Raw genomic sequence first — 24,491 nt, 5'->3', positions numbered from 1 at the left:
GAGCTGCGGCCACGTGCCCGCCGCTGGTTGCAGGGGGAGCCCCGGTAGCTGAGCCCGGCGCACCGGCTCCACGCACGGCTCTGCCCCGCTCCCGGGCAGGCCTAGCATGGGTGAACCGGGCGAAGGGAAGGGGCCCAAGCCTGCTGCCTTGAGAGGCTAGTTTTCGGAACGCTTCTCAACACCACTACATGAAGATCTGTTTTGTAAGTTCAGCTTCCCCCGGTCGTTAATATACGGAATCCACTTGAACGCTCAATAGACTTGAATATAAGACTTTTATGTAACGTTGTTCTTTTCAGAGAATTTCAAGGAGGTGGAATTAGACTGAACGCTGCTCATTTCAAGCAACTTATTATTTCAGCACTGAGGAATTGCATGGGGAGGTAATGAGATCATTGACCCTGTGATGGACTATTGTACTTCTCTGAAATTCCCGTAAATAGAATTCCATTGACTCTTTTTTGTATGGTCCAGAAGCAACATTATGATGATCTAGTTTCTAGTGTAAGGTTCCTGCATAATAATGGCCGAAGAACTTCATCTAATAATTTATGCATCAAGCCTATAACTCTGGGTTGAGTTGAGCCTCTCTCTCAACTTGAGAGTTGCACATGATGGAGAATCACCCACGTCCTTAAATAGTGCTGACTTTTAAAAAACCATTATTTCAAATGGAAGTCTAGAGAGGGTGCTGCTGAATGACAGAGCCTGATCTTTCTGCACCTTGTTCTTTATTTACCACACTATGATTATGTTTGGGTTTTTTTTTTTTAAATCTGTAAACGTCAGGCTGCTTTTAACAATGGTAGTAAATGTTACAATTCTTCTGTTTAGTAGGCAAATGTATGAAATCCCATCTTCACTGCAGTTTCTGATGTGTATTCAGAGTCTTCTGACCCTGAAGTTTCTTGTGCTGCATACACGATTCATCAGGACCGAACATTATTTTAGCAGGGCAAAGGATTTTGACTAATTGACTTTTCGGTGTGGAAGCTGTTTCACTCAAAATTGCATGCTGGCGATTCTGGAAGTGGTCAGACTGGGGTCAGTACGTGGATGGAGTCCCTCAAAAGATAACCAAGATGTTGGTGATTCTCTAGATTTGTGGCCTAATGAGTGCTTCCAGCTCATCCTTTAGATTATGTTCTAATGGAGTGAATAGTATTACCCGAATTAGAATTATTAATAGAAAGTTAGAGCTGAAAGTAAGCAGAAAGGAATGAAGGGAAAGGAAGAAACATTTAAAATTATTTCCCTCCTGCTCCCTCAGAGCCCTTTTCCCTCCCTGCTTTTTGCTGTTTCATAGACTTTGGCTTTTAAGTTCACGAAACTGAAGTAGGAGCCGTAATGTACCTCCTTTCAGCCTGGATGCTGGCTTCAGTGCTATTTGACGCTCACTGAGCTGGGTGTGAAAAACAACCATTTTCCTTTAAGTCCCAGTATCAGTGCTCCTGCTGCAGTGGAGCTTCAAAGGGAAAAAAGCGGAAGGGAATATGACCTACTGGACTGGAACTAAAGAGGTCCTAGGTTTTATTCCTGGCTCTGCCACTGATTTACTGAGTGAGGTGGGACATGTCATATCACCTCTTTGTCTGAGTTTTGCCAACTGTAAAATGGTGATAAGAATGCCAAGTGCTTTGAGATCTGTGAATGAAAAGGGCTATATGAGAGCTGGGTATTACAAAGTTGCTCTAATAATAATGTTTTCAGTTGGAGAACATGGAAATCATATGTTCATAAACTGTTGTTAAAGCAGTGAATAATATTGATTTAACAGTAGTGCCCTATTTGTGCATAGGTTGGTGCAGCCTTGCCTGTTGATGTCTTAACATATGAGGAAAAAACCCTATCTGCAATACTAAGAGTTCCTAGCAGGTAAGACACTGATTGCATATATAGTACCTTGCAAGTACCAACATGGAGTTGTGTAAGATGTATAAATAACCTTTAATTTCAAAATAATTAGCTTACAACTTCTGATAGTTTCCTATCAAAATAAGGGAGAAAATAATAGCTGTGATTTCATAGAAATGCAGGGCTGGAAGGGACCTTGGGAATTCTTCAAATCCAGCCCCTGCGCTGGGGCCGGACCAAGTAAACCTAGACCATCCCTGACAAGTGTTTGTCCAGGTTGTTCTTAAAAATCTCCAATGATGGAGATTCCACAACCTCACTTGGAAGTCTGTTCCAGTGCTTAACTACCCTTCTAGTTAGAAAGTTATTCTAATATCTAACCTACCGCAAATCTTTCTTGCAGCAGATTAAGCTCATCCAACTACTTCTACCTTCAGTAGACAGGGAGAAAAATTGCTCATTGTCCTCTTTATATAGCCCTTAACATAGTTGATTGTGTTAGGTTGCCCTTCAGGCTTCTTTTCCCAAGACTAAACATGCCTGGATTTTTTAACGTTTCCTTATGGGTCTAGTTTCTAAACCTGTTTCGTCTGTTGCATTCTTTGACAAGGTAACAAGCCTTGTAGATGGGGGGAAGGGGTAGATTTGGTATATCTTGACTTCAGTAAGGCTTTTGACCTTCTCATAAACAAACAAGGGAAATAAAACCTAGATGGAAGAGCATATTGAATGGGGTCTTGTTGGGATCCGTTCTGGGTCCAGTTCTGTTCAATATCTTCATCAGTGATTTAGATGATGGCATAGAGAGTTCACTTATAAAGTTTGTAGACAACACCAAGTTGGGAGGAGTTACAAGCGCTTTGGAGGATAGCATTAAAATTCAAAATGATCTGGAGAAACAGTCTGAAGTAAATAGGATGAAATTCAATGAGGATAAATGCAAATTACTCCACTTAGGAAGGAACAATCAGTGGCGCAGATACAAAATGGGAAATGACTGCCTAGGAAGATGTACTGGCCGGAACGGGATCTGGAGGTCCCAGTGGATCACAAGTTAAATAGAGTCACAGTGTATGCTGTTTGCAAAAAAAGCAGCCATTATTCTGGGATACATTAGCAGGAGTGTGGTAAGCAAGAACACAAGAAGTATTCTCCCACTCTACTTGGTGCCGATTAGGCCTTAGCCGGTGTATTGTTCTGTTCTGGGTGCCACATTTCAGGAAAGATGTGGACAAATTGGAGGAAGTCCAGAGAAAAGCAACAAAAATAAGTGTAGCAAAATATGATCTGTGAAGGAAGATCGAAAAAATTGGGTTTGTTTAATCTGGAGAAGAGAAGACTTGGTGGGGGAGCATAACAGTTTTCAAGTACATAAAAGGTTGTTACAAGGAGGAGGGAGAAAAATGGTTCTCATTAACCTCTGAGGATAGGGCAGGAAGCAACAGGCTTAAATTGCAGCTAGGGCGGTTTAGGTTGGACATTAAGAAAAACATCCTGTCAGGGTGGTTAAGCACTGGAATAAATTGCCTAGAGAGGTTTTGGAATCACCATCATTGGAGATTTTTAAGAGCAGTGTAGACAAACACCTGTCAGGGATGGTCTTAGATCAGGGATTCTCAAACGTGTGGTTGGGACCCATTTTAATGGGGTCACCAAGGCTGGTGGTGTTCCTGGGCCTCAGCACGTCTGAAGCCCAAACCCCACCACCCAGGGCTAAAGTTACATGCCCCCCGCCCAGGGCAGAAGCCCTTGGGCTTCAGCCTTGGCCCCCCCAGCCCAGGGCGGCAGGGCTGGATGGCTCAGTCTTCAGTCCCCACTTCCTGGGATCGTGTAGTGATTTTTGTTGTCCGAAGGGGGTCATGATGCAATGAAGTTTGAGAACTGCTGTCTTAGATAATGTTTAGTCCTGCCAAGTAGGCTTAGCACATCAAGTGGCAGCTCCCAAAGGGGGTTCTGTGATCCAACCCATCACAGTGGCGTAGTCGAGCACGATCTGTGCACAGTTGATTGCTTTGAGACACTGGTAGTGATTTTAAGTGAATTTTACGTGTGGTGGCTGGAGAAGAGACAAAGTGGTTATTGGTTTGTTGTTTTCTGTTTGCTTATTTCGGGGAAAGGAAGTAGTGACCTGAAGAGGAAGCGCCCAGAAAAAAAAGTGCAGGGGGCTAGACTAGGTGGCCTTCTCGAGGTCCCTTCCAGTCCCTGCGATTCTATGATTCTTGTGTGTTTCTGGGATGTGTGGTGAATGCTGCTTAGTAATCACTCGTGAGTGGTTTTTTGTTTTTTTGTTTTTTTTCCTAACTGCACTTGAATTTCAAGAGATACCTAGGGGGGCACCTGGCCCAGATTGGTAGACCGCTTCATCCTTCTCTGATACGAGACAGTCCATTGCTGAAAGAGGGAGCTTTTTCACACTCAATTATCAAGTGGCTGCTTAAAAGTCTGGAGGAGGACATTTATAGCCTTATTGGCCTCTAGATAGTCTGTACTGTATTCTTACACTGCATTCATCGCCGTGGTATCTGAGTGCCTTCAAGGAGTGCATTAATGACATGGTTATTCTATTCTCATCTTCTGCTTGGGGAGAATTACATGTATAGCGTAGTCTCTTTTGTTTTGGATTTTGCATGTACGCACTGCTACATGTTAGAGAAGGCAGGGTGAAGAATGTGCCTGGCACCGGGAGTGAAGGATGATTAGCTGTGGAGCAAAACTGTAAATGATTCCTCTCCATTTAAAAAGCTATGTGAAAAGCCTTTTTAAGGTGTGAAATCCAGTACCTGGCCTTTTAGAGCAGTCTTTACATCCCTATTCTCTTTCAGCGTTAATACTGTAAGGTCTGCCTGGTTTAGATTCTAGAAGTTAGAGCAAGGGCATTGAAAGTTGGTCCTCTGATCCTGACCTCTGCCACTGACTTGCTTCTGTGACCATGAGTAAGTTACTTAGCATCTCTGTAAATGGTGTCCCATCTGTAAAATGAGGATAAGTGAGCAGCGTTATAAAGCACATCAAGACTTTTGATGTAAAGCACGAAATAACTTGGGGTAATCATTTACTAACTAAGGAATAGTCTACGCTGGCGGCTCTTTAACGTGCCTTGTGTGGTTGCGGCACAGCGTTGGGAGAGAGCTCCCCCGGCGTTCTAAAAAATCCACCTCCACGAGGGGCGTAGCTTCCAGCGCTGGTGTAATGTCTACGCTGGCACTTTACAGTGCTGAAACTTGCTGAGCTCAGGGAGTGTTTTTGCACAGCCCAAGTGAGAAGGTTGCAGTGCTGTACATTTCTAGAGTAGACAAACCCTAAGAAAAATGGTCAAGCACCAGGAATCAAAAGAGCAGTAAAAAGGCAGACTAAGAAACCACCTCAAACACAACAAATTTCCATTGGCATTTGTGGGTTTCAACTATTTTCTGACTCAGAGACCACAGAAATGTGACTGGTCCAGAATAGTTAAAATGACACTGTGGTCTAAAAAATGGCTAAGTTGTGTAAACCTCACAACGTCTTGACAGATCTGCCTCCTGTGTGTAGTTCTATCCACTGCATTTAGTTACAAAAGTACGTGTTCAGTACTAGTGGCATCTGCAGAGCCAGTGCAGGTTAGAGTGAATTGGATAGTGTTCCTTGTGCATCAGCAGAATTGGTTCCTGCATTCCAGGCAAGGCTTTGGAGCTGTGCTCCAGCTCCAGGCAAAAACCTGCAGCTCCACTGCTCTGGAGCTGCTCCGCACTCCGGCTCTGCTCCAAAGCCCTGGTTCCAGGGCCAATCAGTTACACCTGAGGTTAATCAGTTGATGGCAGTAGGGTTGCTCAGGTGGCACTGAAAAGAAAATTGGGCCCACAGACTCTATTACTGATTATGAAGCATGACCTAGAAAGAACCCAGCTTGATTTTGCTAGGCTGAGTATGCAGGGCTGGAGGTTAAAGACTCAAACCTCTTTTTACTTAAATTGAGCAAACTTGATACATACTCAGTGAGACAATAAACATGGATCCATACAGTGTTCCTGTCTTAAAATATAAAATGACCAGGAGTGGATAATGTAGTACTGAAATCTGTGCCTGTTATCCCTTGCTGTGGGAAGAGGTCAGGAGAAGTTGGGAGATTAGGGCACTAAAGATGAATGGAAGCTATTGGGGTTAAGGAAGGGAAGGAGACTAAAGGCACAGAAAGAGCGGTTCAGGAAACAGGCCCAGGAAAAAAGGATTTGACAAGGGCAAAACCCATGAGCATTGATTGTATTAAATACTTCAAACCATAGATAAGACAAAACTACCTGAAGGGTAACTGTGTCACACACTTGTCACCAGAGCCCACTGATGAAATTACCAGCTGTTAAATGCAGTTGGGAGTTCATTATTCCTTCTGTTTAGGGTATCTCTATTTAAGCTGTATATCCAGCAGCAAAACCTTTGAGGCATGTGAATCCTAATAATATATTTAATGTCATTATTTAGTGGCCTTGTCAAGCTGTGGAGTGCTCTAACACTGCTGGGCTCCTACCAGAACAGGAAATGTGCTTTCAGAGTGATACAGGTAAAGCGTTGGGGAACTCGGGGATCTCCCCTTGAATTTTAGTCCTCTTTAGGGTTACTCAGTCTACTCAAGTACACAAAACCTCTTAATAGGGACATGGCTTACTTGTGTAAAAACTGATCTGGTTTTAGAGTTAAATACCCTTAAGGATGGGTGTGAAACAGATTGGTGAGAGACTGAATCAGTCTGTCTTATAATTGCTGACATTCAGTCGACTTGCATTGTCATGTCCAGGTCTCTCTCTATATTGTACCCTAACAATCACCTGTTGTCATATCTGGGGTTGTCTGAGAGGAAGTAGATGCTGGGAATCATCTTTCCTTTTGGGGGCCCACATAGATGTGATCTTGTAAAACTAGACTCTTGTGTCTGAGTTTCATCAATTTACATATCAGTTTGTCCTTGGCCCCTATCAAGGTAAAAACTTGTATTTTTCCTCCACTGTGGCTCACCCACTTCAAACCCCAGTGCACTTGAACTTCAGAGCCCAATGCTTGTTCCTTTTGAAATGCTCGTTTCCTTCTGCCATGTAATGTTCAGTAACCTGAGTCTGGGAGCTGGAGTTGGTCTCCAAGGGGATAGTTGAATAACATGGTTGGCTTAAGTTGCTCTAATTTTGCTTTATAGGGGAGGATTTTTGTTTTTTTTTAATCTTGCCTGCTGGAAAGTGTTTGGTATGTGTGATGTTTTCATAATGTCATTTTTTTCCCCCCACCAGACCTCTCCATTTCTCCTTGCGTTATCTGGGAACAGTAGAGAACTCATCCTGGATTGAGTACACAGGAGACATGGTTGGACTGTAAGAAGCAGACATTGCTCAAGATGTTGGCACTACTCAGACCTAGAATTTTTGGTGGGGATTTCAAAAGAACCATCCTGACAAAACCAGACATTGCCAGCGCATTGCTTAGATCTCCCTCTCTTCAGTGTTTACATATACAGGTTGGAGACAAGGCTGAGCTTACTAAAGCCTTCACCCAGAAGGATGTTGTTAGTTTTGCTGCCTTAACTGGGGACACAAACCCACTGCATTTGAATGAAGACTATGCAAAGAGAACTAGATTTGGGAGAACAATTGTACATGGAGTTTTGATCAACGGACTTATTTCTGCAGTTATAGGTACTAAAATGCCTGGCTATGGTTGTGTGTTTCTTTCTCAGGAAATTCACTTCCCAGCTCCCTTGTACATTGGAGAAGAAGTCTTAGCTGCAGCAGAAGTGACGAGACTGAAAAGATCTGTTGCATACATTTCAGTATCATGTACTGTTAGGGAAAGTGAAAAGACTGTCATGGAAGGGATAGTGAAAGTCATGGTGTCAGAAGGTTAGCGCTCCTGACTGCATGGCGCTTTATTCTTTAGTAAAATTCAGAAGTATGTGGCGGGGGCCTCACATGTATGGTACCTCAAACCTTGGTAGGAGGAAGCCTGCAGAAACAGTAACAGCTTGCTGTTCGTTTTGAGAGCTACTGTGCCTTGTAGGTGAGAGATGTAAAACATCACTTTTGATGGCCTGTAAGGACACACGAAGATCAGTGTGATCCATACTTACCTTACATCTATTACCATTGTGTGCCACCAAGCCTATTCTGCTTCCTAGCTCAACTGTCTTTCACCAAAATAAACACCATTCTTTACTGGAAGCTTTTACAAAGAAATGTTTACTTCACGTAATGTTCTGGTGTTGGTCAAGAGATTCCTGTCCCCTGACTAGTAAACATAGAGCCAAGATAAGTATCTCAGATAAATACATATAGTATTCTCTTGGTTCCTTGTTACTATTGCACAATATGTGCCACATTTTATATGTCTGATATATTGAGTTTTGAACTCTTGTTTGGTTTGAGGTTCTAGATATGGCAAGGGGCCAGATCTCTCTCACACATAGCCCCCCTTCTGTGAATTCAGTGAAGTCTAAGGGCCTACAGGGGTGAATAAAGCAGCAGCATTGGATTCATATTAACACATGCATGTCATCCTCTCCCCTGACTTACAAGAATAAAAAGCTTTTATTCAAACGCTGCCTTATTAGGGTAGCTCTGATGTTTCTTTCACAATTAATGCATTGTTCCACTTAATTTTCAAGCGAAAGGAGTCATTGGATTTAAGGCTATCATTAAGCCAAACAAAAATGGTCCTGTGTAGAGGTCTTGGATAAACCTCCTACCACTGCTAAACTTACAAACTAAATGTCATGTGCAACCTGTCACAAATGAAGGAACTCTTAAAACTAAATTATAAGGGAACTTTACAGACATGTGGCTACACATGGTAGCTTTATGAGCTAAATCCTTTATACTCCAGAATTGCTTATTGGGTGATCTGCTTTGGAAAGAGGGTTTTTAATAGGTCTGTTATTTCAGACAACACATGGAGCCAAATGTGTATGAGAGAGACAGGCAGAGTTTGATCAGATCAGAATAAACATGGAGCCAAGATAAGTATCTCAGATCAGAATAAATTAGGTGGCTGCTGTAACCTTAAATTTACCTGACAAGGTAGTTATCTGCCCCCTAGTATCATAGTGTTTGAGCAGACTCTTAAACTTAAACTTTAATGTATTTATCCTCTAAACAGACCCGTGAAGTCAGGAAGTGCGATGATCCCTATTTTTCAGATGGGGAAGTAAGGCCCAAAGTGACTAGGGGACTGATTTTTGAAGGTATGTAGACATCTAAAGCTGCAGCTAAGCACCTCGTGGGGTTTCCCATAGTACCTAGTCACCTATCATCATATTTTGATGTGTAATACCTTTAAAAATACTGGCTGCAAAAAGTCATATGGGACATTTGCAGGGAATTAAACCTGGGGTCTCCAGAGTCCCATGCTAACACCCCAAACTCTGGGCTGTACTAAATAGCGAAGTCTGACACATTCTCGAGCTGCAGGAATCATAGAACTGAGGGGACTCAAGAAGTCATCTAGTCCAGTGCCCTGCACTCAAGGCAGGACTAAGTATTATCTATACAATGTAAGCTAGAGCAACGTGCTGTGTATCTGATGGCAGAGTTTGCCTCATAACTTACTCTGTGGATACAATGGATAGTCAAAGTACGCTAGGCTGATTTCTGCTTTAGCAGCTGTAGTTTCTTTTCTCTCTTAAAGTTAGTCTCATTCCAGGTCTGTTTATGATATCTATATATACTAAATCTCTAGGCATGCTTACATTAAGAATGATACGTTGTGAAAAACAGAACTGCCAGCCAGAATTAGGGGGAGAGACAGACAAAGCAAACATCCTTTCTTAGACCTTAGGCTTTGGACTCTGTGGGAGTTTCTTGGAACCATTGCCAGAATCAAGAGCTTTCTACTGACCAAGCCTGTGTCCCACTGTACAAATCGGGGGTCTGTCAGCTTGAGCGGAGCAGCTGTCTTCTGTGAGGGTATGGTAGCCTTTAGACTTGTCCCATACAGGGCTTTATAAATCAAAATTGCAGTTGATTTTTTAAACACGCAATAAGTCAATCTAGCCTTTCAAGCTGAAGCAAATCTTTGATCTACACTTCTGAGTTTTAGATTTAAAGCTCAGAGAATGGTCATGTTTAAACAGCGCAATTCTCTGTTCAAATGGCAATCAACTAAAAAATTGGTGACAGCAAAATGTAGTGGTAGTTTAAGGACAGCAAGAACCCGTAATGTACATCTGGTTCTTTAAAAAGTTTTTAAAGGTATCCAAGACATTTTAAACTGCACTCTAGAGACAATATTGTGAACAAGATAAAAGTAAGAGGTAGCTGCACAATCAGTGACTTTATAAGATGAAACAAAGAGTAAAATAAGAGTTTGTTTATTTGAAGGCAAGTGTAGTCCATTGAATTTCATGACTTTCAAGCAGATCTCAGTTTCAACTGCTGTTGATGCAACTAAAAGAAAAGGGTCCTGAGAAAGAAGACTTTTTCACTGTTCAGGAGCTAGAGAAAAAGTAGATCTCTTCTTGGCTGTGAAACTTGCTGCTGAGTTAATAGCGTACATAAAAATGGCCCAAAGGTCCATCTAGCCCAGTTTCCTGTCTTCCGACAGTGCCAGGTGCCCCAGAGGGAATAAACAGATCAGGGAATCATCAAGTGATCCATCCCCTGTTGTCCATTCCCAGCTTCTGGTAAACAGAGGCTAGGGACACCATCCCTGTCCATCCTGGCTAATAGCCCTTGAGGGACTTATCCTCCAAGAACTTCTCTAGTTCTTTTTTGAACCCTATTATGGTCTTGGCCTTCACAACATCCTCTGGCAAGGAGTTCCACAGGTGACTGTGCATTGTGTGAAGAAATACTTTCCTTTTGTTTTTTTTAAACCTGCTGCCTATTCATTCGGTGACCCCTAGTTCTTGTGTTATGAGAAGTAATAAAGAAGTCAACTTTCAAACCTCAAACTCTGCTGATTATTCTCCCGTGATAACTCAGACTTTTTAAAACTTCTCTATAACAGTTTTATTTTTGTCTTGTGACAGATTGTCATCTCTGGTGATCTGTTTGAAAACAAGAGACAATTAAGTTAAAAAGAGAAGAGGGCTCATCAGCCAGCTGGTACTTCTTCCTGTGCGCTCCATTCAAGCAATAATTAGTACTCTATATCAGCATTGTTTTGCATCAGATCTTTTTAACAGCCCTTCAGCTTCTGTGTATAGCTCATATACATAAGCATATTCTGAGAATGCTTAAAATAAAATTAGTAGCTGATAATGTTGAGGCTGAAGCTTGTAACTGACAGTGTAGCTCCTGATACCATCACATTCAGCTCCTCCAACTCCTTTTGTCATGGTGGTCTTGCTTCAGCGCTTAAGGGAGTCTGGAGGCACTGACAATTACAACTCACTCTCTCAGCTCTGGAGAAGAGCATAAAATTAGGCTTTCAACAATAATGACCTTGAAAACCTAACTTTTAAGTGTTGCTTATTTCAGTCATATAAATAAGCTGTGCTTACCAGGGTTGGTCTGTACTTAGATGTTAGTTCAACATAGCTTCAGCAATCAGGTTGTATGAAAAATACATACCCTTGACTGAGAGCTATGCCAACCAAACCCTCAGTGTAAATGCAGCTATGTTGATGGAAGAACACTTTTGCTGATGTAGCTGACTTTGTTCAGAGAGGTGATGTTCCTAAACACGTGGAAAAAACCCTTCCATTGGTGTAGGCTGCATCTACACTATGGGATTATGACACCTTAGCCACCTGGACATAGCTAAGCCAATGTAGTCTCTGTAGTATAGATACAGACTATGCTCTGGAAAACCAGTGCAGATTAAAAATCATTCATATTAGGGGGTTGCTGGGAGGAAATACTACCAGAGCTTCCCGGCCTTTGAAAGTAAATGAAAATCCAGATTAATTACAGTACATATGGGGAGGCCTTAAAGAACTCCCAACAGGACAGTACAGAGAAAGCACTACTTTCATTGCTAGATTATCTGACACCAGAGATGCTGAAAGAATTCTGGTGGTAGCTCCAGACAGAAATCTGATCTACAAAGGATTTTGATAGTCCCAGACCTCCACTAGGCAATACTGTTGCAATGGAAATAATTTACAGTAATTCAGACTTCACACATAAGGCTATGTTCTGCAAAAGTGGAAGATTTATACAATTGAGGGTCCGGTGTTATTTAAAGGATGTTCTTCTGGCAAACAAACTCCTGGGGAAAGTCAAACTAAACAACTGATGGCAAAGTTGAGTCCAAATTGGCCATTTCATTCTCTGTGGAGTAGCTGTATGAAGTCTTGTGTTTAAAAAAAAAAGTTTCCTGTTTTTCTCTGTCATTGAGACCATAACTTCTGTGATAGCTCAATGTGCAAATGCTCTAATTTTCTTATGGCACTGGAAGTGAATCATTATTAAACTTTCATCTAATCCAATGTAGTGCCAGACAGTTTGCATTCTCTTAATCAGTGTTTGTACTTTAGCAAAGTGATTTATATTGGACAAATACTGATTTATCATCTTATTTCTCAGGTAGGTGGGTAATGATGTATATCAGGATCATAGAAATCATAGAATCATAGAACTGGAAGGGACCTTGAGAGGTCATTTAGTCCAGTTCCCTGCACTCAAAGCAGGACTAAGTATTATCTAGACCATCCCTGACAAGTGTTTGTCTAACCTGTTCTTTAAAACCTCCAATGATGGAGATTCCACAACCTCCCTAGGCAATTTATTCCAGTGCTTAACTACCCTGACAGGAAGTTTTTCCTAATGTCCAACCTAAGCCTCCCTTGCTGCAATTTAAGCCCATTGCTTCTTGTCCTATCCTCAAAGGTTAAGAAAAACAATTTTTCTTCCTCCTCCTTGTAACAACCTTTTACATACTTGAAAACTGTTATCATGTCCCCCCGTCTTCTCTTTTCCAGACTAAACAAGCCCAATTTTTTCAGTCTTCCCTCATAAGTCATGTTTTCTAGACCTTTAATCATTTTTGCTGCTTTTCTCTGGACTTTCTCCAATTTGTCCACATCCTTCCTGAAATGTGGCACCCAGAACTGGACACAACACTCCAGTTGAAGCCTAATCAGCGCAGAGTAGAGTGGAAGAATTACTTCTCATGTCTTACTTACAACACTCCTGCTAATACAGCCCAGAAGGATGTTCACTTTTTTTGAGGTCTGCATCTACTACTGTTTTACTCTAAAGCTCATTACACTCATTCTATAACAGTGAAATTCATCTCAGTGCAGAGGAACAGAACAAGACCTGTGCACATCTAAGCCTGGTTTTTAAGGTCTTATGTGGGACTTAAGTGGTGCATGTGTCTTGGCCTGACCAGCTGCATAGGACTGAATTTACTGTATATGCATAAAGAGATCTTCCTCTGACAATATTAGAGATGTTCAATAATTTTATTCTTTCCTGCTTCTGGCTCTTTGTCCCCCTACCGTGCTCACCCATGCAAAAAACAAACAAACAAAAAACCACACCCCAAAGTAGTGGAGGAGCTGTTTTGATAGTGGATTCATGAGAGCTCCTGGACTGCTCCCCCCTCCCTGCCTTGTGTGTAAACATTACTGTTATCCTCAAGCTATGATTATTTAACCTATTTCAGTGACAAGTAGATACCAATGGCAAAGGACAACTGCTGTAAGTTTAACCCGCAGCCGTGCGTGCTGAGGGGAAGGATGCTGATACAGATGCATGATTAATTAGCAGGATTTTCTCACATGATCGACTTCATCACTTCCAGTTGGTATTGCTGCAATAGGCTATTTCCCAAATGTCCTCATTACCTTTGCCCTTTGTACCTTTGTATATCGTGCTGATCACAATCAGCCTCTATGCTAAGCTGGGGAGAGTAAATTATTGGTCTAGAGATGAGGTTTGAAGGTATTAAGAAGTAAAATGCATATTGTCTTACAAAATCTAATTGTAAATGAATTACACTCAATGGGGGAATTTGTCCATTAGAACTGGAGGGAGGTGGGTTAGGGAAGGTATCAGTAGAGAGCCCGTTTGTCTTCATCCTTGTTTCTTGCCTATTGTCCATAGTGTTTAGGTAGCCTCTTACACCCATGTCATGCAGGTATAAATGACTAGGCAAGGTGCAAAGCAGTAGAGAATCAGAGCCTTAAGGTTTTGTCTATCCTAGATTCGTTGATATTGCTAAATGTTGTTTGCTTATCCTGCGTTGATTGAAATGTGCCTTGGGTCCAGACCCACCAGGCTTTTGGTTGGTTACTAGTGGTGCTAAGCAATGTTTCAAACAGATTAGGCTTTTGAGGAGTAAAGAAGAACTGAGTCTGAATCATTGTAGCCTCAGTTGCTTCTTTGTCAGCATGATTAGAGATGCTGTCATGAACCTTTAAAAATTACTTACCAGCCCCGGAGCAATGGAGAGCGTCAGGAGCAGAACTACTGGCACTTCTCAGCTGATGAATCTTGTATCGTTTGCTGGCCAAAAGTCCTCCATCCCTGCCCATTACGCTATCGATGCCTTCCAGAGTATCTCCCATCTCCTTGGAAATACATTTATTCACAATTAATATAATTCATTTTGGGAACTATCACCAACCTCAGAAAGTTTTTTATTTTCCACTGTATACATGCCTCTCCCCAGGCAGTTTAGCAAAACCCCCATGATAGTAAAATATTCTAAAGTATAAATTGTCCATAGATGTTTGTGTATATTGTGAAGTGAATGGTGTTTTGTCCTTACAAAGCCACACTGTAATGCAACGGTAAACAAAAGGAGTTTAACAAAGGAGCAGGGTCTGTAATCTGGCTCCTTGAAACTGGAGGAGGTTGGATGGGGGCAGCTGGGAGTGGACAAGGCCTTTTTTGTATTCTGTGTGATCTCATCTCAGGAAAAATGTTGAAACTGTTTCATGTCTGAGGCACTGGGTTTACCCTGGCCACTCCTGGCACAGAACCAGCACTGACTGCACATGACTTTCAGTTTCTTTTTCTCAGTTTGAGGTGCTTCACTTGGTTTCTTTTCTGTTATTACATTAGGCCTAACACAGTCAGTTGCTGAGCCTCTTGACTCCCAGTGAGGAGTCAAGTACACTCAGGACCTCTCAGGATCAGGCCTTCCCTGAATAACTTCTGGGAAGATTTTTAAAGGCACCCAGCTCCAATTCTCCTTTTGACTTTAATTCCTTTTTCTTCTGCCTCCCTTGGTGTGCAGTTTTGTGTCCATTTGATATAATGGGTCAAGTTTGGGGGGGGTTGTTGGGTAAGAGCAGTGGCACTGGAACAATTTCTATAATGGGGGTGCTGAAAGCCATTGAACAAAACTGTAAACCCTGGATATGTTGGAAACCACTTCAAGCTAGGAAGTGCTACTGCAGGCCCAGCATTCCTAGTTTCAGCACCTCTGGGTAAGAGACAGTGGGTATCAGTTTGGAGCAGTTACCAAATCTAAATCCAGATGCTGATAGCCATAAACTGTAGAGAGTCAGGGAGCAAAACAGGCATCTCTGAAGCAAGTATAATGGAGGGTCCTGCTGGGCAAGGGATGAAGTGGTCTTGTTCCCTGTGGATCTGGGGTTATAAACAGGAGGAAAGGGGATAATTGCTGGGGTCAGGTTGGACAATGGGAGAGAGTAGGGAAGGGAACAGTGATGCTTCAAGTCATAGCAGGTGGTGACTATTCTGAGACTATGAAGAAAGCAGTAACTGCAGCCACACCTATTCATTTGGTTTTAAATGAGATTGTAAATGCTTGGGAAGAGGGACGGATCATGTCCCTCACTGTGTTTGTACAGTGCCTGGCAGAATGGGGTCCAAATCCTAAGTGGAACTTTTTAGTGCTACTGAAATCAAATCAGAAATATTTTGATGCAGCACCTTGCTTAAGGTGGGGTAGTTCAGTTTGGAGCTTTAAACCTTTGTAAGAAATCTCACTGCAATGGCAAAAAAACAAAACTCAGAATATAAACTCTGAGTGCAATTTGGATTTTTTTGTGGTAGTTTGATTAAAAATAATTTATTACCGAAAGAATAAATAGAATTAAAAATAATAATTAAAAAAAAAAAAAAACCCAACCACCCATTCTAGCAACTTTTCCCTGGATTATGTCACTTTTCTTTGTACCCCTTTTGCAAAAAATCTGCAACATTTTGGGACTTGTCTTTTCTTCACAGAGTTGCTCCTCATGTGCGGATTCCTACAAAAGCAGTTCTACACAGGTGAATGACCTCAATAGTGTTAAGGCAGAATAACTTACAAGATGCATGGAATGGGTGCCAGCTAGGTGTGCTGATCTGTTGCTCTCCTAGCACATGCGATCACTGCTCAGGACCCAGGGTAGAGTGCAAGTTGTATGCAGTCGGGTACATACTGGGGTACCTGCTGGAGATGGAAGTGGAAGCAGTATGGAGTGAGTTGTAACCAAGGTGAAGGAAGAAAAGAGTGAGTCTATCCCCTTAACTTAGTTCCATGTTATCACAGTTTTAGGCGGCTAGAGCATGGCTGCTCACAAGCTGGCCTGCCAGTCAGCAGAGTTTTTGTTTTGCTGTGGAGCCCCTCAGTGCGGAGCAGGGTCCAGGCCTGAGGCTTCTGGGGACCCAGTCCAGGGGGCCCTGTGTGGAGCTGCAGCCCCTGGATGGGGGTCCAAGTGTGCAGAAACAGGGCTTCCAGCAGGGTGGGGGGGCCTGCCCAGGTCTGTGGATGTGGGTCTCCGGGCTGGGTTTGGTGGGGCCCCTGAGGGATGGCCCCTGGCTGCCTGAGGTGAGCATCCCCAATCCCCCAAGCTGTGAATCCCCTGGCTGTGTATGTCAGGGGCCCCAAGGTGAACCCCCCCCAAGCTGTCAGTCTCCTGTCTGGGTGTAGTGGGAGGCCATGGTAAGGGGCCCACCCTGGGTTGTCGTGGGTGTCCTGGCTGGGTGTGGTGGGGTCCGTGAGGGATGGCCCTTGGCTGCCTGAGGTGAGCAACCCCAATCCCCTGAGCTGTGACTCTCCTGGATGTGTGTGTCAGGGGCCCCAAGATGAGCCCTCCCGGGGCTGTGGTGCATCTCCTGGCTGGCTATAGCGGGGGCCCCTGAGGTGAGACGCCCCTGGGTTGTCAGTCTCCTGGCTGGTTGTTGCGGAGGGGCCGGGATGAGCGTCCCACCCAGGCTGTCAGTCTTATCACTGGGTGTAGCAGGGGGCCCAGTGTAAGCTCCCCCCAGACTGTCAGTCTCCTGGCTGGGTGTAGCGGGGGGCCCAGAGTGAGCCCCCTCAGGGTGTCAGTCTCCTGGCTGGGTGTAGCGGGGGGCCCAGGGTGAGCCCCTCCGGCTGTCAGTCTCCCGGCTGGCTGTACTGGGAGGCCCCCTGAGGTGAGTGCCCCCCCCGGGGTATCAGTCTCTTGGCTGAGTGTAACGGGGCCTCTGAGGTGAGCACCCCCCCCCCAAGGTGTCAGTCTCCAGGCTGGCTGTACTGGGGGGGGCCCAAGGTGAGTGCCCCCCTGGCTCTGAGTCTCCTGGCTAGATGTAGCGGGGGCCCCAGGGTGAGCCCCCTCCTGGGTGTCAGTCTCCTGGCTGGGTGTAGCGGGGCCCCTGAGGTGAGTGCCCCTGTGGAGCATCAGTCTCCTGGCTGGCTTTAGCGGGGGGCCCAAGGTGAGCACCCCTCCCGAGGTGTCAGTCTCCTGGCTGGATGTAGCGGGGCCCCTGAGGTGAGTGCCCCTGTGGAGCATCAGTCTCCTGGCTGGCTTTAGCGGGGGGCCCAAGGTGAGCACCCCTCCCGAGGTGTCAGTCTCCTGGCTGGCTGCACCAGGGCGGTCCAGGGTGTCAGTCTCCTGGCTGGCTGTACCGGGGGGCCCAGGGTGAGTGCCCCCCCGGGGTGTCAGTCTCCTGGCTGGCTGTACTGGGGGGGCCCGGGGTGTCAGTCTTCTGGCTGGCTGTACCGGGGGGCGGGATGTCAGTCTCCTGGCTGGCTGTACTGGGTGTGTGTGTGGGGGCAAGGGTGTCAGTCTCCTGGCTGGCTGTACCGGGTGGGGGCCCGGGGTGTCGGTGTCCTGGCTAGCCGTACCAGGGGGGCCCCGGGGTATCAGCCTCCTGGCTGGCCGTACCGTGGGGGGGCCCAGGGTGTCAGCCTCCTGGCTGGCTGTACCGGGGGTGGGGCCGGGGTGTCAGTCTCCTGGCTGGCTGTACTGTGGGGGGGCAGGGGGTGTCAGTCTCCTGGCTGGCTGTACCGGGGGTGGGGCCGGGGTGTCAGTCTCCTGGCTGGCTGTACTGGGGGGGGGCAGGGGGTGTCAGTCTCCTGGCTGGCTGTACCGGGGAGGGGGGGCCGGAGGTGTCAGTCTCCTGGCTGGCCGCACCGGGGGGCCGGGGGTGTCAGTCTCCTGGCTGGCCGCACCGGGGGGGGCCCGGGGTGTCAGTCTCCCGGCTGGCTGTACGGGGGTGGGGGGGTGTCAGTCTCTCGGCTGGCTTTACCGGGGGGGGGCCCGGGCTGTCAGCCTCCTGGCTGGCTGTACTGGGGGGGCCTGGGGTGTCAGCCTCCTGGCTGGCCGTACCTGGGGGGGGGGCCGGGGTGTCAGTCTCCTGGCTGGCCATACCGGGGGGCCCTGGGGTGTCAGCCTCCTGGCTGGCCGTACCTGGGGGGGGGCCGGGGTGTCAGTCTCCTGGCTGGCTGTACCGGGGGGGGGCCCGGGGTGTCGGTCTCCTGGCTGGCTGTACTGGGGGGGGGGCCCGGGGTGTCGGTCTCCTGGCTGGCTGTACCGGGGCGGGGGCCTGGGGTGTCGGTCTCTCGGCTGGCCGTACCGGGGCGGGGGGGTGTCAGTCTCCCGGCTGGCCATACCGGGGGGCCCTGGGGTGTCAGCCTCCTGGCTGGCCGTACCTGGGGGGGGGCCGGGGTGTCAGTCTCCTGGCTGGCTGTACTGGGGGGGGGGCCCGGGGTGTCGGTCTCCTGGCTGGCTGTACCGGGGGGGGGGGGCCCGGGGTGTCGGTCTCCCGGCTGGCCGTACCGGGGGGGGGGGCTGGGGTGTCAGTCTCCCGGCTGGCCGTACCGGGAGAGCCCGGGGTGTCAGTCTCCTGGCTGGCTGTACGGGGGGGGCCCGCGGTGTCGGTCTCCTGGCTGGCTGTACCGGGGGGGGCCCGGGGTGTCGGTCTCCTGGCTGGCTGTACCGGGGGGGGGCTGGGGTGTCAGTCTCCCGGCTGGCCGTACGGGGGGGAGGCCCGGGGTGTCAGGAGGGGCCCAGGGTGTCGGTCTCCTGGCTGGCCGTACCGGGGGGACTCGGGGTGTCGGTCTCCTGGCTGGCTGTACCGGGGGGGGCCCGGGGTGTCGGTCTCCTGGCTGGCTGTACCGGGGGGGGGGGCTGGGGTGTCAGTCTCCCGGCTGGCCGTACGGGGGGGAGGCCCGGGGTGTCAGTCTCCTGGCTGGCTGTACCGGGAAGGGGCCCGGGGTGTCAGTCTCCTGGCTGGCTGTACCGGGGAGGGGCCCGGGGTGTCGGTCTCCTGGCTGGCCGTACCGGGGGGACTCGGGGTGTCGGTCTCCTGGCTGGCTGTACCGGGGGGGGGCCCGGGGTGTCGGTCTCCTGGCTGGCTGTACCGGGGGGGGGGGCTGGGGTGTCAGTCTCCCGGCTGGCCGTACGGGGGGGAGGCCCGGGGTGTCAGTCTCCTGGCTGGCTGTACCGGGGGGGGGGGGCTGGGGTGTCAGTCTCCCGGCTGGCCGTACGGGGGGGAGGCCCGGGGTGTCGGTCTCCTGGCTGGCTGTACGGGGGGGGGGGGGGGGGGCTGGGGTGTCAGTCTCCCGGCTGGCCGTACGGGGGGGAGGCCCGGGGTGTCAGTCTCCTGGCTGGCTGTACCGGGGAGGGGCCCGGGGTGTCAGTCTCCTGGCTGGCTGTACCGGGGAGGGGCCCGGGGTGTCGGTCTCCTGGCTGGCCGTACCGGGGGGACTCGGGGTGTCGGTCTCCTGGCTGGCCGTACCGGGGGGAGGGGCCCGGGGTGTCGGTCTCCTGGCTGGCCGGGGCGGGGGGGTGTCAGTGTCCCGGCTGGCCGTACCGGGGGGGTCTGAGGTGTCAGTCTCCCGCCTGGCTGTACCGGGGGGGGCGGGGTGTCGGTCTCCCGGCTGGCCGTACCGGGGGGGTCTGAGGTGTCAGTCTCCCGCCTGGCTGTACCGGGGGGGGCGGGGTGTCGGTCTCCCGGCTGGCCGTACCGGGGCGGGGGGGGCGGGGTGTCGGTCTCCCGCCTGGCTGTACCGGGGAGGGGGCCGGGGTGTCGGTCTCCCGGCTGGCCGCACCGGGGGGACTCGGGGTGTCGGTCTCCCGGCTGGCCGTACCGGGGGAGGGGAGCCCGGGGTGTCGGTCTCCCGCCTGGCTGTACCGGGGAGGGGGCCGGGGTGTCGGTCTCCCGCCTGGCCGCACCGGGGGGAGGGGGCCGGGGTGTCGGTCTCCCGGCTGGCCGTACCGGGGCGGGGGGACTCGGGGTGTCGGTCTCCCGGCTGGCCGCACCGGCGGTGCTGGGTCTCTGGCCCGAGTGAAGTTCCGGGAGGCGGGCCGGGGCCCTGTCCCGCCCCAGGCTGCGAGCCGGCCGGCTCTCGGGCTTTAAGACCCGGCGGTGCCTGGCGCCGGCCGGGTGTTGACAGCGGCGGCCGCGGTGCGGGACGCTGCGCGGGAGGCGGGCTGGCGGCGCGGGGCCCGGCCCGGCCCGGCATGGCCTTCATGGAGCAGCCGCCGGCTGGCAAGGTGCTGCTGGACGACACGGTGCCGCTGACAGCCGTGATCGAGGCGAGCCAGAGCCTGCACTCGCACACGGTCAGCGCCGCGCCGGGCCGGGGAGCCGGGTATGGGGGGGGGCTGGGTGGGATGTGTGTGAGTGGGAGCCCTGGGGGAGGAGCCCCAGGGGAGCTGGGGGTGTGTGTGTGGGGGAGCCCTAGGGGATGGGGGGAGCCCCAGGGGAGGGGGGGGAACTGTGTGTGTGGGGAGCCGTGGGGAGGGGGGGAAGCCCCAGGGAAGCTGGGTGGGTGTGTGGGGGGGAGCCCGAGGGGAGGAGAGGAGCCGGGTGTGTGTGTGGGGGGGAGCCCCAGGGGAGGGGGGGAGCCCCAGGGGAGGGGGGGAGCCGGGGGTGTGTGTGTTGGGGGGGAGCCCCAGGGGAGGGGGGGAGCCGGGGGTGTGTGTGTTGGGGGGGAGCCCCAGGGGAGCTGGGGGTGTGTGTGTGAGTGGAGCCCGAGGGGGGGAAGCCGGAGGGTATGTGTGTGAGGGGGGGAGCTCGGGGGGGGAGTCAAGGGTGTGTGGGGGGAGCCCCAGGGGGGCAAGCTGGGTGTGGGGGGGAGCCCTGGAGCAGTGTGGGGGTGGGTGTCTGGTGAATGTTTGTAACACGAATAACCGTAGAGGTAGATAGTGCTATATTTATAGTTAATAAGCATTCTGTATGATCAAAATTGTAAGCATACAAATAATCTGCACTTCTGCAATGCTTTCTGTCTGAGGATCTCAAATTGGTAGTTTAATGAAGTGACTTTTATAAAGCAGTCTCCCTCTGAACACAGTTTCCCTCTTCTAACTGTGAGAAATCTTTTAGAAGGCATCAGTGAGTTTAGAAATCATGACTAGTGATTTACAAGGCCAGAGCTCTAAATTCTGCCCTGTGTTCAAACTTGCATTATAACCAAAGCTATTTTAGGTATACTTTCTGACAAACCTTTTACTTGTCTTTTGTAAACTGAGATGTGTAAGCGTGTTTAGTTGCATGAGAGATTATGTAATCTGTTTCCCTGGGCTACCAAGCCAGATCCCAGTTTCATTGTGGGTCCTACACCCCCCCCCCCATTTAACTGTTTTCAACATCATTTATTACAATCCTTTACAAGTACAAAGATAACAATAGCTTTTTATGTCTTTTCTTTTGGTTGGTTTGTAGGGGTTTTGTTTGTTTTTTTTGGTTGATTCTCTAGCAGGAATTTAATTTAATTAAAAAAAACAACACACCGAGTCCTGTTGTACAGAAAGCACTCAGAAGCTGTTTTCTATCCCAAATACTCTGTGTGATGTGACTTCCATGTGTGGGATTTCAGTAGCAAGGATTGTAACCCTTGGATCATTTGTCTCTGTACCTCCGTGTTAATTCACATTAGGGAAGATTCTAATAGTAATTCTGCTCTTCACCAGAAATGCACAAAAGATCAGAATGCAGTAGCACTGTGCTTTTGATTTTAAAAGCTGTTTGGGGTGCGTATATTTCTAATAGTTTTTACGCTAGAAGCACTATCATTAAGAATTTAAATAAAATGGTCTTGAGGTGTGCATAGTACAGATAGTTTACATAGAGGCAGCGTGGGGTAATGGCTAAAACAAAATAGCGAGTGCCACAGCAGTCTGGATTTCCTATTTAACATGAATCTACTACCCTATCATCTTGCATATCTGACCTTATCGCCTTGTTTCTGAGCTGGGAAACTGGGCGAGAGCAAGAAGGAATTGATATCTATTGCATCTGATTTGAACTTTTATGGGAAAATTAAATTACTTTAACAGATCCCAAGTGTAGCGGCAAGATTCCCTCCAAGAAGAGACACTTGTCAAGACATCTTGGGGGAGGAATAGTTGCATTTTACTGTATTCCTGACATAATGGAGCCACAGGGTGGTGGTTATGTTTTATTAACAGGAAGACTAAGTGAAACTGAATGAAATAGGAAGACTAAATGAAAACCCCTTCAGGCTTTCAAAGAAAAGGCCCCAAAAGGAAGAAATGCTGGTTATAAATGTGTTTATCCTCTACGAACACATGGAGAGCAGAATCTTCATAAATTAGTATTGCCCTGTAGCAGATACGAAAAGGGGATTATAAATAAACCTGCTGTTCATATGCCAGTGATACGTTCTATCTGTAATTTAAGGGGATGTGGCCATGTTAAAAATAATAATAAACAACAATTAAAACGCTTATCTGTGATATGGATGGCATCTAAGATTATTAAAGCAGAAAATGTGAAAGATCCAGTTATTTTTTAAAAAATCTTGCATCTGTGTTGGTTTGAACAATGAAAATAGATAGTTTCCTCTTTTGAATCTGACACTACTAAGTCACCTAGTGCTATGCTGTAATAGTTAGGCTGCAAATGCTGTGCGGATTGCTTAAGAACGTTCCATTGGATTTATTAAAAATGAAACACCCTCTTCCAGAGCTCTTAGAAACCAAGACCCTGGGTCCAGGTTTGATTTAGTGTTGTTGCTTTCATATGACATCCAGGCTAGGAATACTCTGTAAAGTTGTTGTAGGTTCCAGAAATGGTCAGAGTTTTGAATAAACCAGTGACTTATAAGATAAAGGTGATGAATTGCAGGGAAAAAAAATCTCTAAACATGGTAAGATACAAAGTGCAAGACACAAACTAGGGATGGGGAAACTTAAAATGGACTCTTTTAGTGGATTAGCCTGTTTCTGTTAAATTGGGTCAAGTAAAACAGTTTGGCTAGTATGACATTAAAATATTGGGGAAATATAAATTCAGTGGCATTGAATAGAATTCTACCTTTGGCACCAGACTGATTCCTATTTCTTGTAGATGAGAAGAAAACTTCAGCATGAATATCCCACTGTGTATGTTTGAATTAGTCAGAAACCGAAGAGGGAATGAGATTGGTATTTGAAATGTTCGGACAAAAGTTGGCACTTCATAGTAATAAATGTAACTCTCACTTGACAGAGAGCACACACAAACATCTTAAACTTGTACCAAGTGTTGTTGTCTGTCAGAAAAATGGCTATAAAATCAGTATAAAAATTACTCACTCAGCAGACTGGCTCCCCATGTGTCATGGGATCTTTTGAGTAGATACAGTTCAATGTCAGTTAGCACTGTGGAGCCAGTACATATATAGGGTTCTCTTCAGTTTCATGCTGCAGCAACAAACTTGTCATCTGACTTTTGATTTTTGACTCTTTATTGCTAGTGAAGACTGAGAAGACAGCCCATGTCTCTCAAACAAAAACAAACAAAAAAAATTGATTTTTTTTTCAAGTTTCTACACTGAAACACAAAATCACAGTACATATGTAGATTGTTTTGCTCGTGGACTGATAGCACTTGATCTGGAAGTCCCTAAGTGAGAATATGTATGGAACACCACGATCTAACTTTTAGAGAGCTCTTTTTCTGATTAAACACAATGTAAAAATTCTTGGATTTCTTAGCATATATAATTGGACATAGCTCATTCCATGTCTCAATATAGACCGTGTATGTACTTTTGCTTTTTAAGCCTTAAATGGGAAACTAGTCTTTCATGATATTCTCTGCAGATCCCTGCTGCAGGAGTTGCATGCCTGGACCTGCGAGCTGCAGAACTATTTAAAGTAGTAAAACCATTAGGGAGTGTGCATGCATGTCCTCTCTGGAATCAGTTCTTTCCCTGCTTGGTGTATTGTACCTTGAAATTACAACAGTGAAATGGAATTTGCCATTCCATTAGTCTGCTGCTTTAAGGTAGCCCAGAGGTTAAAAGCTGAAATAATTCCTCAAAATATATTTTGAAAGCTTCTCTCCCTTGAGTAACGATTAACAGGGACACTATTTTTAAACATATAATCATCCCCTTAGTTCATTTTAAGATTCAGATCTTTTAATCTGCCTCTTTAGATTGTTATGTAGTACAAAATCAGACTACATTTTTCTAAAGCTATAACTTTAGGAAAGGAGAGAATCTAGGTTGTTAGAAACTTTTGTAGATCCTTGTGCCATTAATTTGCAATGAATTCA

General features: G+C 47.4%; 3 protein-coding genes and 1 long non-coding RNA gene across 4 annotated transcripts in view; 3 read left to right on the top strand and 1 right to left on the bottom strand.

Annotated features, from left to right (window-relative positions):
- The first annotated feature begins 5 nt into the window (after positions 1 to 5).
- Positions 6 to 7,195, top strand: RPP14 (ribonuclease P/MRP subunit p14). Its single transcript, XM_030570499.1, has 6 exons — positions 6 to 202; positions 300 to 383; positions 835 to 967; positions 1,799 to 1,875; positions 6,313 to 6,391; positions 7,110 to 7,195. Exons 1-6 carry the CDS (start codon positions 189 to 191, stop codon positions 7,164 to 7,166), a joined length of 444 nt encoding a protein of 147 aa, XP_030426359.1. The 5' UTR covers positions 6 to 188; the 3' UTR covers positions 7,167 to 7,195.
- On the top strand, positions 7,191 to 10,259 carry HTD2 (hydroxyacyl-thioester dehydratase type 2). Its single transcript, XM_030571190.1, has one exon. The coding sequence runs from the start codon at positions 7,214 to 7,216 to the stop codon at positions 7,718 to 7,720; it is 507 nt and encodes a 168-aa protein (XP_030427050.1). The 5' UTR covers positions 7,191 to 7,213; the 3' UTR covers positions 7,721 to 10,259.
- A 579-nt stretch (positions 10,260 to 10,838) lies between these two features.
- On the bottom strand, positions 10,839 to 20,297 carry LOC115655584. Its single transcript, XR_004001426.1, has 4 exons — positions 20,199 to 20,297; positions 16,043 to 16,167; positions 14,191 to 14,329; positions 10,839 to 11,212 (listed from the first exon to the last, which is right to left on the bottom strand). It is a non-coding gene; the product is annotated as an uncharacterized LOC115655584 (long non-coding RNA).
- Positions 20,298 to 20,408: 111 nt separating this feature from the next.
- Positions 20,409 to 24,491, top strand: part of PXK (PX domain containing serine/threonine kinase like) — a 58,884-nt gene continuing 54,801 nt past the window's right edge. Inside the window, 1 exon segment of the mRNA XM_030570498.1 lies at positions 20,409 to 20,545. Coding sequence (XP_030426358.1) covers positions 20,444 to 20,545 — 102 coding nt within the window. The 5' untranslated portion in view covers positions 20,409 to 20,443.

This window comes from Gopherus evgoodei, chromosome 7, assembly GCF_007399415.2.
Source record: "Gopherus evgoodei ecotype Sinaloan lineage chromosome 7, rGopEvg1_v1.p, whole genome shotgun sequence".
In the NCBI taxonomy this organism is placed as follows: Eukaryota; Metazoa; Chordata; order Testudines; family Testudinidae; genus Gopherus; species Gopherus evgoodei.
Note: the sequence above shows the minus strand (reverse complement) of the source record. Positions and strands in the feature narration are given on the sequence as shown.

Bases quoted from the DNA above. Each gene is read 5' to 3' on its own strand.
- RPP14 (XM_030570499.1), top strand. The intron at 968-1,798 runs GACTAATTGACT...ATTTGTGCATAG, and splicing joins TTAGCAGGGCAAAGGATTTT to GTTGGTGCAGCCTTGCCTGT. The intron at 1,876-6,312 runs GTAAGACACTGA...GTCATTATTTAG, and splicing joins ATACTAAGAGTTCCTAGCAG to TGGCCTTGTCAAGCTGTGGA.
- HTD2 (XM_030571190.1), top strand. From the start codon at position 7,214: ATGTTGGCACTACTCAGACCTAGAATTTTTGGTGGGGATTTCAAAAGA.